This window comes from Sceloporus undulatus, chromosome 3 (genome assembly GCF_019175285.1).
Source record: "Sceloporus undulatus isolate JIND9_A2432 ecotype Alabama chromosome 3, SceUnd_v1.1, whole genome shotgun sequence".
NCBI classification, from domain to species: domain Eukaryota; kingdom Metazoa; phylum Chordata; class Lepidosauria; order Squamata; family Phrynosomatidae; genus Sceloporus; species Sceloporus undulatus.
Genome location: NC_056524.1, coordinates 244051960 through 244066780, shown reverse-complemented (window position 1 = coordinate 244066780; position 14821 = coordinate 244051960). Strand labels below are relative to the sequence as shown.

General features: G+C 37.4%; 1 protein-coding gene across 1 annotated transcript in view; it reads left to right on the top strand.

Annotated features, from left to right (window-relative positions):
• The window catches only part of PLCH1 (phospholipase C eta 1), an 86062-nt gene that overhangs the window by 42350 nt on the left and 28891 nt on the right, over positions 1-14821 (top strand). Inside the window, exons 6-7 of the mRNA XM_042458531.1 lie at positions 7825-7932; positions 10455-10616. Of these exons, the coding sequence (XP_042314465.1) occupies positions 7825-7932; positions 10455-10616 (270 nt within the window). The remainder of the gene's footprint in view (positions 1-7824; positions 7933-10454; positions 10617-14821) is intronic.

Below are 14821 nucleotides of genomic sequence, written 5' to 3'. Positions count from 1 at the left end.
TTTATATACCGCCCTGTGGCGAACCAATCCGGGCGGTTTACAACATTAAAATAACATACAGCATAAAAACAATATATTTCCCTCCCCCCTTAAAAAGCTATTAAACTACATATCTAATTTAAAACCACAATAACTAGTTAAAATAACAATAAACTAAACAAAATAATACCAACCAACAAACCACTGCAACTTCAGTTCTAAAAAATAGAAAAGGGGGCTTTGGAGATATTACTGAGGAGGGGGAGATCCTGAGACCCTGAGGCCGGGATATTTCAGTCTTGGAAGGCCTGCCTGAAGAGATCCGTCTTGACAGCCTTTTTGAAGATGTCCAAAGATGTTAATTGACGGATCTCGTCCGGCAGGTCGTTCCAGAGCCTGGGGGCAACAGCAGAAAAAGCCCTCCAGGAGGTCGCCACAAGCCTCGATTTTTGAGGCTGCAACAAGTTCCTCCCAGAGGACCGGAGGGCGCGGGGAGGATTGTATGGGAAGAGGCGGTCTCTGAGATAGCTTGGGCCCAAGCCATTTAGGGCTTTAAAGGTAATAACCAACAGAGTCTCTTTATGGCTTGTAAGGTCTGCCCTGAAAACATACTGCCTGTTGCTGCTGCTTGTTTTCTTTTGATAGAAAAGAGTAATGTGCCATTTGAGTACTTAAAATTTTCCTTAGAGTATGCCACTTAGATAGGGACTCATTAACATTAGAACATGATGGAATAAGGGAGTGGAATGGAATGCTCTCTACTCTTTTACTTATCTCATAATCTCTGAGTGTGAATTGGCTTGACTTGGTGCATTTTTATTTCCTCCCTATTCTGTTTTGAACAAGAAGTACTGCAGGGATGATCAGATGATAACAAGCCATACAGGGAGAACATCCTCCATTCTTATTGGCTTTTGGTACTAATCAAAATTAGGTGTGGAGGGTGAGCATGCTTTGGAACAAGCACATTTAATTTCCTGATCTTCAATCTTAGTCAAAGCCTTTATTAATAACCTGGGACCCAATAATACAGTTGATCTGCTCATGCAAGGAAGATGGCCTTCTGAGAATCTCTAGCAAGTCAGTCTTGCAAACTGCTTTTAGTAGTGACCATGAATTATTTGTTTAAGGGAAACAAACAAATAAATGCAAGATACATCAGGAAGTAACTTGTCACTTTTTTATACAGCAGTCTTGCCATCAGCCACTATCTTAAACAAACACATTCTGTAGTGCAGATGATGGATATGGGTATGATAACCCAAAATTAACATTTGAAAGTTTTGTTCTGAATCTGACTTCATGGTCTTGAGCAAATCAATCTGGCCTGTTTAAAAAAATACATAGCTAGACTGATTATTTGTTGCCTTTTCCTTGCCACATGCATACATACATATAGCCCTTCTATGCTACTCAGTAACCCAGGTTCTGTAGGTTGTTTATATCAAAAATTAAAATACAATAAGAAAGTTTGTAATCTCTGATAGTCTGAATTTGAGAAGTTTCTGTATATACTCAACTATAAATCAATCTCATGAATAATTCAAGGGCAGATTTTGAGACCAGAATTATGGGTTTAGATATGACTTATGGATAAGTTGAGAGTAAAACTTAGGGTTATATAACAAAGGGTGCAAAGGATGAAGCAATGGAAAACAGTGCCAGAAAACATATAAAATTCCAGCAGGTATAACTGTTTGTGTTCACATTAAAGGCTTCATGGGAATCTTAAAGGGAATGTGAGTGCTTCCAGAACAGATAACACTCTTGCCTTTCACCAGGGGATGGTTCCTTTTAAAATAAAAATTAAAGTACAGTACAGTACTTACACTGACCTGTGGATAAGTCAACTCAGGTTTTTGCAGTAAATTTTTGACTAAAATTTCTAGACTTATACATGAGTATAAACAGTACATTTTACACTGCAGCGCCTAGATTCCCCCTGACCAGTAGGCTATGGACAATAATAACTGGGTGATTCTATTAAGTGTCTAAATGATAGCTTCTCCATGATCTAGAGTTTTCTGAGAATTATTCACTGAATGTCACCAGACAAGATCAGAAACAGGCATCCTATAACTTCATGGTCCAACAGATAGGTATACATAAGAGAAGATGATTCTTGCCCTAAGCAGTCATCTGGTCCAAAACTCTTTGGGGATTTATTTTAAAGATTTAAAATCAGAGCTTTTTTATTAGGCCCAAAACAATACTGCAGGTGACTGCAAATGCCAAAGCAGCAACATATGATGAAATATCTTGTTCACAGCCTTGCAATTCTAAGTTGGATTAGCTGAATTTTCCAGAGATTTTAAAGATATCCCTATGTACAGCATGTTATAATTGCCCAGTGCTGGGGGTAACTAATTTTGTCCTGTGCCTGCACCAACTATTAATTGGATCATTCAGCTCCAACAAAGAGAGATGCAGTAGAAGAGAGGTTGCCATGCACACAAGTAACTGGTCTCAGTTGCCAATCAAACTTACAACAAATGACACATTCAGAGGTGCTTAGGAGTCCTGATGGCGCAGTGGTTAAATGCCTGTACTGCAGCCACTCACTCAAAACCATACGGTTACGAATTCAATACCAGCGAAAGGGCTCAACCTTGACTCAAGCTTGCGTCCTTCCAAGGTCGGTAAAATGAGTACCCAGATTGTTGGGGGCAATTATGTAACAGTTATAAACCACTTAGAGACTGCTAGTTCGGTATGAAGTGGTATAAAAATGAAACTGTTTGTTTTTGTTTTGTTTAGGATAAGACTTTTTTTTTGACATCAGGTCATTCTTGTTATCATGCTCTTTTAAAAGGTAACAATTTCAGGTATATTCCTTTAGTTTTTAATTCAGAATTAGTGTTATCTTTGCTGGATAGTTTGTTCAGATAAGGAAACAGGACTTCACATGTAATGAAAGCCAGGTTTGGAAAAATTATGTTTTTCTACCTCCAGATTTTGGGTATTAAAAGTAACATTGGCAAGCTTTTCTTGTGATCTTGGGCAAATCAGTCTGTCCTGTTTCAAAACGTCGTGTGAACTCTGTGGAACAATGAATGGGATTATGTGGAAATTTTTAGCTGTAACTGCAAAAAAAAAAAAAACCACACAACTCCTATCTAGTATATAGTAAGAGACGCAGTGCATAATGAGAGACCTATTGAGTTTAGTATTCCACCCTCATAGCAGCCAGTCAAATGCTAATGGGAAGCCCACAGGCAACACATGAATGCAAGAACATCCTCCCAGTCATATCCTCCTAGAACTGTAATTCAGAGATATGCTACCTTTGATATTGATGGTAATTGCATAGCCATTATGACTGTATGTCTACCAGGATCAAGCTGCCTACATCTGTGAAGCTGAAGGCTTTCATGTCTGGCATCCATAGTTTTTTGTGGGTTTTGGGGGCCATAAGGCCGTGATCTAAAATAGTTTATTCCTCACGTTTCACCAGCAGCTATGGCTGGCATCTTCTGAGAATGCTGGCATGGAAGAGAGTGAAGTATATATTCTATTGGTGGAGAGGAAGCGATTTACATGTTAATCTGTGTATTGTTGTTGTTGAATGGTGAGGCCTCAGAGTGTCTATTTAATTAATGATCCATCGTCTGCTGGGAAACCCCTCTCATTCTGGCTGGTTTCATTTGCATTTGCTCGGTCTTGATTTTGGTATTTTTCAGGATTGGTAGTCAAACTTTGATTACATTATGGGTTTCTTCTTTCCTGTGTCCAGGTGTTTATGGATTTCAATGGTTTCCCTGTGCATTCTGACCTGATAGTTGTTGGCATGGTCCAGAATTTCAGTGTTTTCAAACAGCATTTTGTGTCCAGAATGGTTTATAATGTGTTCTGTTACTGCTGATTTTTCTGGATGACCCAGTCTGCAGTGTCTCTCGTTTTCCTTGAAGTCTACATAGGGACCACCAAACACAGTGTTCAAACATGAATCAAGGAACACGAGAGACAGTGCTGATTGGGTTTTACAGACAGGAGCTTTACAGACAGGATTATTTGAAAACCTGGCCAGGAGGGCTGAGTGGGATAATTCTTAATAACTCAACTCTCCATGAATTTTCCCTGTCAAATAATTTCTTTTCCTGAAAGATTTGTTGTACTTGTTATATAGGCTGTTGGGTCATGGTATGCAAAATAAAATAAAGTGACTCTGTCATACTGTACTTGAGAAATATGAAGACCCTGGAATTTTAAGCCACAGCTATAGTTTGTTCAGATACATTGTCATCATTGAGTCCTTCAGATGTCCTCAGTACGTGTGGCTTCATCAGCTCCAATGTTCACATAGTAGCAAGTCTGTTATCAAATAACAGATGCCTAAAATTAAATACAGTGGAGTGGAGGAAATGCCATGCTTAACCATGTATTGTCACCTTACGTGTAATTATGAGCTCAACAGTACAGTACAGTTTAGCTGCTCACGACTCTGTTGAATGTGTATAGGGAAATATGAATGCGTTTGTTACAAATATACGGAAGGAGTGGGAAAAATGATTGGAGGCTAGCATCCAAAATCCATTTTTAAACTGTGCAGAATGGTATTAAGATATACAAGAAGATACCTTACACAGATTGGTGCTACAGTATTAGTTAACTGGCATTGGTCTTTTCAGAGTTGCAAACTGAGAACTCTCTTTGCCCTACCTGAAAATGCCAGGAATTGGGCTTGGAACCCACTATATGTAAATCACATTCTCTGGATGAATTACAGCCTTTTCATATACTTTTGAGTAAACAGGATTACATTATATGTTTTAGTCATGCTTTTAACATTTGCATATTTTTATGTAATTTTATACTGTTTTAGATCATTTTAACCATTTTAAATTTAATTGTTTTTATTTTAATGTTTATTAAAATGTAATCATAATTAACAACATATCACTTAATTTGTTTTGCATCCTGATGTGTGTGTGTGTGTGCACGCGCACATGCACCTTCAAATCACCTGTTAATTTATGGCAACCCCATGAATTTCATAGTTTTCTTAGGAAGGTGTATTCAGAAGTGGTTCCTTCCTGTTCCATCCTGATTAGTAGCCAGTCTTTAAAAGTTGAAGGATTCAGAGATGTAATGCTAAACTAAGATTAATCAAAGTAAACAAGGTCCATCTCACCCAGGGTGTTGGTTTTTTGTTTGTTATCTTTGTAATCATCATAATGGAATAGGCAGTCTCTTCCTGGGATCTGGAATCTCCAGTTGAGCACTTAGAATAGCTATCATACCCCCTAGCTCACTGAACATCCAAATAATGATACCTTTATTGGGACAAACAAAATGCACATTATACATGCTGCAAGATTTTGAAGCTCCAGTGTTAAAAACCATCCAGGAGGAAAAAAATTAAAGATGTTAGTCATAGGCCTGCATTTTGCTGTACTCGGATGGTATGGAGGGAAACCTTCTCCTTCTGGCTATGTCATTACTGGGAGATTCTCAAAGTCCATGAAATTTAACCTCCATTTGCAACACAAAAAAGATTCTTCCTTTGGAATCCCATATGTTTCCATTCTTTGTGAGAATCTCCCAGTAACCGCATGGCCAGAATGAGGAGATTACAGCCTGCAAGAAATATCTCTGATATTTGCTTCCTTGAATATGTTGTCAGATTCTGTTAAAAAATGTAACATCTTTTTTTTAAAATGTGATATTTTTTATTTCACTTTTACCTTGATTATTTTATTTATTTCTTATTTATCAATCTGTTGTTTATCAATACAACTTTTTTAAAAAGTCCATTCATTCTTTTATTCATTGAATAGAATTTATTCTATAAATGTTCATACACATTTCCAACAGATACTGGTTTCACTATGATATCAATTTCATACATTTTATATGAGGAAATTTTCTGTATGGCAGAGGGTTGGACTGGATGGCCCTTATGGTCTCTTCCAACTCTATGATTCTATGATCCCTCCATACCATCTGAGAACAGAGACAGCAAAATGCAGGCCTATGACTAACATCTTCATTTTTTTCCGCTCCTGTATGGTTTTGAATACCTTTCCTGATGAAGAAGCCAGTGTAGCTTTGAAAACTTGCAACATGTATACTGTGCATTTTGGTTGGCCTAATAAAGGTATCATTGGGCCTGAACAGACAGGCCAAAATAAAGCTGCTTCAGTTCACTTTGAAGGTATGCTGTTTAAATGCTGCATGCGTCATAAGAGGCCAGAAGCTGCGTCAAAACCACGCTCCAGTTCTAAGGACTGGAGTGCAGCTTTGGCGCAGCTTCTGGCCTCTTAAGATGTATGTGTCATTTTAACAGCATACCTCCAAAGTGATCTGAAGCAGCTTTATTTTGGCCTGTCTGTATAGGTTCATTGTTTGGATGTTACTGGATTCACTATATGGCTGACACTGCTTCCCCTGGATGTTTTTTTGAAGGGGGCAGTGCGGCTCACTTGTGAGCTTGCTCTGGGGTCCATGGTTGTAGCAGATGGGTATAACCAGAAAGCAATGGGTCATAACTTGAGTACACTGGTCTTTATCTCCATTAGGGGTAGAGGTAGCAAAGGTAAGGATGTTCAGACTTGGTCAATTGATATGAAAGGACACAGAGAGTAAAGTCATTCAAAATGTGTGCGTGTGTGCATATTCCATTTATCATAGTTATGTGCAAATAACAAGCTCATACCAAAATACTCCCTAAGCACATGAGGTATTACATAAAGTGATTGTATACTACTCTAAGCAGAACCAATGTGTTCCTGTACTTGCAGGTCTTTTCTGACTCATTAGTGTCTATAAGATTTAAAATAATGATTTGCAAGTACAGTATGTCAGCAGTCCTTAGTGCATATCAGTCAGAAGCAAGAACATAGGAAACACTGCTCATTTTGTGCATTGAGAGAAATATTCAGGTTTTGGTGATGTGAATGCTATACTTATCACCTAGTTCAATATTCACATTTGAAAAGCAACATTTTTAAAAATTATATTGTGCTTCACATTGAAAATTTAATAAGCCTCTGATTTGAAATCATGTTGGAGAGCTAGATCCAACATCATTCTACACTATATCTTAAGAGATCCTGCTTTGTTCATGTTTTTCATCAATTACTTGAATGAATGAATGAATGAATGAATGAATGAATGAGTGAATGAGTGAGTAGTGTAGGAATAACAGTTGTATGAATCATCAAGAAGGGACTGTGAATATTTGTATGACTCATGAAGATCAGACTCCAGAAATTTAAAAGTTGTTAGGTTCTTTCTTGCTTGCTTGCTTTCTTATCTCTTGCAACTAGAGAATTAAGGAGACAATAACACAATTGAACAGCCATAAAGAGTAATGTACAGAAGAAAATAAACATAAGAACTGCAGGGAAAGTAGTGTTTTAGATAGATAGTGTTGTCTAGTCTAGTCTTCTTTCTACCATACTAAATTTATGTGGGAATTAGATTTTGAAATGGAATGCAGCAGAAAAATAATGTTTGGGATTTTTGTTTTTGCCATCCAATTGACTTCAATGTATGACAACCCTTTGAACGAGAGGCCTCCAAGATCCCTGACCATCAGGGTTCTTGCTGAGTTCTTGCAGCCTCAGGGCCTTGGTTTCCTTGATTGAGTCCATGCACCTGTAATGCAGTCTTCCTCTTTTCCTATTGCCTTCTTTTCCTATTACTTTCTTCTTTTTCTGATGTCTTCTCATGATATATACAAAGTATGACAGTCTCATTTTAATCACCTTGGCTTCTAGGGAGATTTCTGTAGCTAAATTTTGATTTGATTTAAATTTCAATTGATTATTTTCAAATGATTATATTATGAAATTCAAATTATTATAGCATTTTAATTTTTTAATTTTTTTGGCTAAATTCCAGGGCAAAAAGCTCCCATATAGCCTTGGTGCTGATGCTGAAGAAGGAGAAGTCTCTGATGAAGACAGTGCTGATGAAATTGAAGATGACTGCAAGTTAAAACTCTCATATGTAAGTGTGGTTATCTGTTTCCTAAAAGTCCCCTCTCCTGATAGTGCCATAAACCTGCTTTTCCTTTAGATCAATAGCAGGCCATGTTTGCATATCTCATCTTGGAATCCAGTGCCTGGCTTAAATCATAAAATAATGGCCAGATTCACACTTACCATAACCGTGCAGTGTTTCAACCCCAAGTGTTTTAGATATGGGAGACTCAATCGGTATTATTTATTTAGAAAATATTGCTAAATTGCTTGTTGTTTTTAAAATGTCCCAAAGTAGTTTACAGTGAAAAACAGCAAGAAGATACAATAAAAGTATACTATGTAGCTAGTCCTTAAGGAATAACTAAATTTCCCCATCAAATTCTATATTTACCATTTCCCCATTCTTTGCCCATTTGCCCAGCTCTTTTGGGCTGCAGGTGTGTATACACTTCACCTCTGAGCAACACTGAAATCAGTGGGACTTGAGAGTAAGCATTAAGTGACCAAACTATCCATACAGATTCCTCCCACCCACCCAAGTATTTACTTCTCTTCTTTTTTTCTATTTCCACTTCAGTTAAGAAACTCGCCCCTTAGTGGCAATGTACTTCTGCTGCACTATATTTGTTCAGAGGCAGTCATGCTTGATTGATTCAAAATATTTCTGTCTGTATGCTTTCATACACAAACATATTATTGATTTTATCATGTTATTTAGCAACAATCTGTTGTAGAACTGGTCACCCTGGAAATTGAGGGTATTTGTTTGAATGCAGACCAACATGTGACTACTTATTTTGGGGTTTTAAGTGTCCACTTTGCTGGAAATGGAGCTCTTATGTTTAGCAATATGTCTGAATAATAAGTGCTCTTTTTTGTTTCCTTCCTAATTTGTGTTGGCTATTGGGACATAACATTTTTCCAGATGGGCTTTGGTAGTGCTCAGTTGCTTTGGATATTACAAGGTCCCATCAGATTTGATTTTGAGAAAGAACAGATGCTCTTGTCAGCCATTTATGAACAGAGGGACCAAACTGTTCCTTCCCGTAAGTCAAATTAATGCTCTCTTAACAGCAGTGGAGGAACTTTTGATATATTTCCATTTGGAGTGGAGTAAGAGACTAAAAGGTCAAAATACATAAACGTATGGCAACCCCACAAATTTCATAAGGGTTTTTAAGGCAAGGAATACTCAGAGGCAATTTTGTGAGTTCCTTTCTCTGAAATATAGCCTACAGCACCTGATATTTATTGACAGTCTGCGGAGAGATGATTTGGCTTTGGGTGCTTGAAGCACAAAGCAACACAAATATATCCAATCCCCCAAGGAGTTATTTCTGCCCAATGTTCACTCAGTATGAAAATGTTTTCTACACACACACAAAACAAGACTACAGTGCAAAGAACAAAATCTCTTTAACCATTTTCAGAGGTTGAAATAGTTTGTTTTAGACTACAGTTCCCTCAATCTGCTAGTGATAGTGCTGGCTGCAGTATCCTGGTGATTGTAGCACTAAACCTTTTCTGAGTTCTGGTTTTGTGCAGATAGAAGCAAGCATGGTTATATAGACACACATAGTTACCCATCCTATCCCATCTCACTTTCCTATGCAAATGCAAAAAAGGAATCCCAGGAGTACTGAACAGGTTTCTAACCTGGAACTCCAGCATGAGTGTTTCCAAATATTACAGGCTAATAGTAACTTTTCATTTCTTCTCATTCATGTATACCAGTCTCCCCAAAACAGGTGCACTCTGTAATCCCCACTGTTCTATACTCAACATGGCTACTGGGTATTCTGTGTTGGGATTATGGGAGATACATCTGCACTGCAGAATTAATGCAGCTTAACACTGCTTTAACTGCCATGGCTCAATGAGATGGAATTCTGGGATTTATAGTTTTGTGATACATTAAGCCTTCTTTGTCAGAGAGCTCTGATGCCCACAAACTATAAATTGAGGCATGACAATTAAACTGGTGTCAAATTGCATTAATTCTGCAGTCTGACAGCCACAGCCCAACACATCTGGAAGGCACCAGTCGTGGGAAGACCAATGTACACACACACTTTTTTCAATACAGTGGTTCAGTCCCATGATTCCTAACAGGAAATGGTAATCATTTGAAGCAAAGACAAGGACTTGTGGGTCTTCCCCATTTCACTATAACCAATTTTCTAGCCATGCTGCCATGAGTGAATCCACATTCTCACCTTATTCCCCTGGCATGTCTAGATATGTTTGTGGAATCCTCATGCCTGTATATTTTAGTTGTATATTAGAGCTTCCATTGACCTTAATCTAAACCATTACCTGAAGTAGATTACAGATTTGTAGGGGAACTGGTTTGAGTCGTTCTTGTTGCTACCTCAGGCAACATAGTGAATAAAACCCATTCTAAGGGTGCCATTTCTTTAAACCAATCTACTTCAAAAGAAGGGCATTTGAACCTGTAAGGGGATCAGTTTACTTGTGCAGAAATATCTATCCAGCTTTGTTTGCTTTGTAAACAACCCTTTAACAATTTGCATTGATCTATTTCAGAGCAATGGCACAACTGAGCACCAAATGGAATCTTTTATAAAGAAGAAACTTGAATCCTTGTTAAAAGAGTCACAGATCAGAGATAAAGAAGACCCCGACTGCTTCACTGTGAAGGCACTCTTGAAAGCAACACATGAGGGGTTAAATGTTAACTTCAAACAGGTAAGAATTTTCCCACCCACCCCATACTTTTTGTAGTATTGTTGAGATATGACTGACATATATTACAGACTTGCTATGATGAAGACAAAGTGATACTTGGTTTTATGTAAGAAATCTCTTGGAGTAAAATTTGCAGAAAATGCCTTACAAGAATCTTTCCTTAAAAAAAACCCAACACAAATCACCCTACATTCTTCCCCCACAAATATTAAGTGATACTTTTTTTTTAACATGGGGATAGCAGGTAGAATATGGATTATTCTGATTTTTTGTTTAGATTTTTTGTTCATGGTCACCTCCTCCATCATAGGAATGGTTCTGCAAATGTGTGTTTTTATGTACACACACACACACACACACACATACTCACACCTTTAATTAACGAGACCATTGAGAATATATATCTTTTAAAGAACTAATTATTGTGTCATGCTTTAAAAGACTAGGAGATTTAAGTTAATAAACTTAGTCTAAATCGATAGTTTAGAAACTCTTCAGAGGGACTTTATAGATTTAAAAAGACTAGGAGATTTATTTGGAAAATGAACTGTCATCTTTTTCTTTTTTGAAAAGATATTTTTAAAAAATGCCTTCATTTGTATGTTTTAACAAGGCTAACAATATCCTTAAGGGCTACATAAAGGATATTTTATGAGGGAAAATAGTGTTGGCACCATATCAATCTCCCCACAAATAGGAAGCCACTGCTAAAGTAGACCCATAATGAGACCACCTTCCACTTTTGAAGGAAGAACACCTGCCATAGTTCCTTAATGGATGATCTCAACGAATGGACAAGTTATTTCATGTATGAAAAGAAATGCCTAATCAAAGCTGAAATGTTGTATGCTTGACTTTCTGACTTGCCTCAAGAAACATGGGAGGGTTTCAGTACCAGTAGAAGGCATACACTGAAGACAGAATTAATGTTTCTCATCTCTGTCTAACACCTGCACTTCTTTGTATATTCAAACAACCTGCAAAATATTAATTATTTTTTGTGAATGCATCTGTCATTTAGACATGTTTGTGCAGAACATGAACCAATCCCTTTTCTTATAAAACTCCTGATTTTGGGGACACAGAACCATTTTGAACATTCCAATGAAAGGGTCTCTGTGGGAAGAGGTGCAACTGACATGCTCTCCCTGTGTTTCTTGGTCTTCTCCTCCAAATATGTACAGGAATCTGCATTTTTCCACAGGGAAGGAGATACCATCCACAGTGTGTAGAACCTCCATTCTTACCTAGAAATAAATATCTGTGAACTTTGGTTAGAGTTTGTCAAGCTTAGCTGAGCCTAGGGGGAAAAGGGAGGGGGTAACTGAAATCTTTCCTTGTTCTTTACAGAAAGCTAATGGAAAATACATTTTTGCCACAGGTCATGTATTATATAACTGGGAGGACTTTACTGCGAATAGCTGGGAGAATGTATTTCAGTGCCTTTTCAGCTCTATAGAGAGATGAAGAGAGGTGATGTTCTGACAGCAACACTAGATCCTGCCACAGACCATCAAACTGATGGCCCAGGGGACTGATCTTACAGTGAATCTCAAGTGGCCTAGAAAACATTCCACCTGTCTATGTGACTTTGGGATTTTATTTTTATTCTCCATTTGTCTGAAGAGTTTCAAAATTTTAAGGGTTTGATATGTTGGCTTATTTGGGTAGCATGCTGCTTCTGAGTTCACTCTTCTGTTTACCAGGTAAAAATTTGACATGTAAAAATACCAGGTAAACAGAATATATATCATTTCCAATATAGAACTGTTACATGTCAAAAACATGACCACTGGGGATCACACAAAAAATAATTTTTAACTGCAAGATAGTGTTATCTGCCGTATGCTTCATTAAACAGTAGGAATCAAAGAACTGGTATATTATACATTTTAAAAGCATTGTAGTGAATGCAGTTATTTTGTTGTTGTAGTGATTAATGTTTTCTTGTTATTCTCTAAAGTCCCTTTTTAAAGAACATATTTAGGGATTTTGATTGGAATTTTAAGTGTATTATGCCAATCCTAATTTTTTAAAGTACAAAAGTAATGAAAAAGGAATGAGGAGATCAAAGAGTAATGCAACATATTCCTTTTTAAATATAGCAACAGCTAATGGCAAGGAAATATTTTCAGCTCTAAATGAGTAACAGGAACTGATTACTTCTAAAAGGTAACAATTCTGATGCTTGTAATTTTTAAATGTTCATGCAACAGAAGTATTCTAGTTTAGCTCTGCATTTTGCATTTTTGTATCATTTATGCAATATATGCAAAAATTATTCTTTCAAATGTGAAAATTCTCTTGTGAGACCAACAGGAAATATATTGCCATCTTGCAGGTGGTAAATTAAAATCTGTTTCTCTCTTTTGCATATAAGAATTTTTGCATTTAAAAATGAAACCAGCATGACATTACATCCCTAGTTTGCACCACATTTGCTGTTTGAGGGCATGATTTGAAAATGGGTAAAGTTAAATTTGATTGCTTTTCAGAATAACTGACTTTGTTTTCAGGTAGAAGTACTTTGATCTACACTGTGCTGGCAAGTGAGCCTTTTATTACTTTAGGGAAAATAAAGGTCATGTTAGCTTGAGTACTATTTTGAGGAATCTCTCGTCTGTGTGTGTGTATAGTTTTTCCTCATTTGTCCTCACCTAGTGCATCATGACCCATAGTTAGTCTGAATTCTGAGCTAAAGTAGCTCACAGCATGGAGCCACAAGCACTTTTTAAAAAATATTTTTCTTTTGAGCGAGAAAGAAAATGTTGCTGAAAGGTAGGAGAAAGAAATGGAGACAGCTACCAGGGGGAGCAGTTTAAGTAACCATATAGAATACAGTCACCCCTCCTACCTCCGCTGTTTTCAGTGGCGTGTGCCCACCTGGGCTGCACGCCAGGAACGTGCCCCATTCAAGCTTATGGGGCTTGAATATACGAGAGCCTCCGTTTCCGCAGGAGGTCCGGAATGGCTCCCCTGCAAAAACAGAGGGCCAAGTGTATACTCAATGCATGTGCCCTGGCCCTGAATCCCAAGGTAATTAATATCCTTGGCATCTTTTGTCCAGTGTCTATGGTTGAATACTACTGAGATCAATTTTGTGGCAATTTGCAGAGTACTGTATATACTCGTGTACAAGTTGACGTCATACATGAGGGAAAGTTTCAGGGTCAAAATCCTGGATTTTGATATGACCCATGGATAAGTCAATGGTAAAACTTAGAAAGGGGAAAATACTACTTCTATCCCTCCTTCTCCTTCTCTGGACCTCTCCCAACCAATTCCTGGATGCTGGAGGAGAGGTTTTAACATCGGCTCAAGAAAGGAAGCAAGTGGATTTAAATGGAGAGTTGTTTCCATAGAAAACAAGATCTTCCAAAAAGGACTGGAGGGGAATTGAACTGGTGTTCAGTGGAAATTGGGGCATCAGGCTTGCTTGCTTTAGGACCTTTATAAGCACTACTGATATATTGACCCCTATATAAGTCTACCCAAAATTTTAGGGTCAATTTTGGGGTATAAATTTCTCAATTTATAGTCAAGTACATATGGTATATTGAGAGTTGTAGTCTAGGGATTTAATTCTTAATTCAGTAGACTCCAACTCAGTGACTGAATCAACTATTAGAACTTTAGAATTAAGAACTATTAGTTCCTAATTCCTACTAATGAATTATTGAATGAATGGATGGATTTTACACAGTGGAACTCAACTCAATAGTTTTAATCAATGATATGTTATTTAGTCTACTCTTATTGGGGCTGACAACTGAATTTAGATCTTAAATTACAACAATGAATTTACTCTGCAAGATAAAGCTAAATTAATCTCAGCAATGCATATTCATATGTGGTTGGGCAGAAGGTTCTAATTATCTGGGACTAACAATTGGATTTAGGCTTCCATGTTTAGGATAATGGCCTATTGGCCTAAATTTAATGGTCCACTAGCTTTGGGACTTTACTCCCCTTTCCCAACCATTTTGCTTCCTCTAGTGTCATCAGAAATAGGCTCTAGAGGATTTCCCAGCAGTTGCTTTTGCCACCAGCCCAATGGGGTTTAGAATCATGGTCAAAGATTAACAGGTGTTCAGTGGCACAGAATGGATTAATTTATATTTACTAGGTTGGTTCACCAGGGAAGAAAACCATCCATTTATTAACTTCCTTGTATTATTATTGGGATATTAAGTTTTAACTGATGT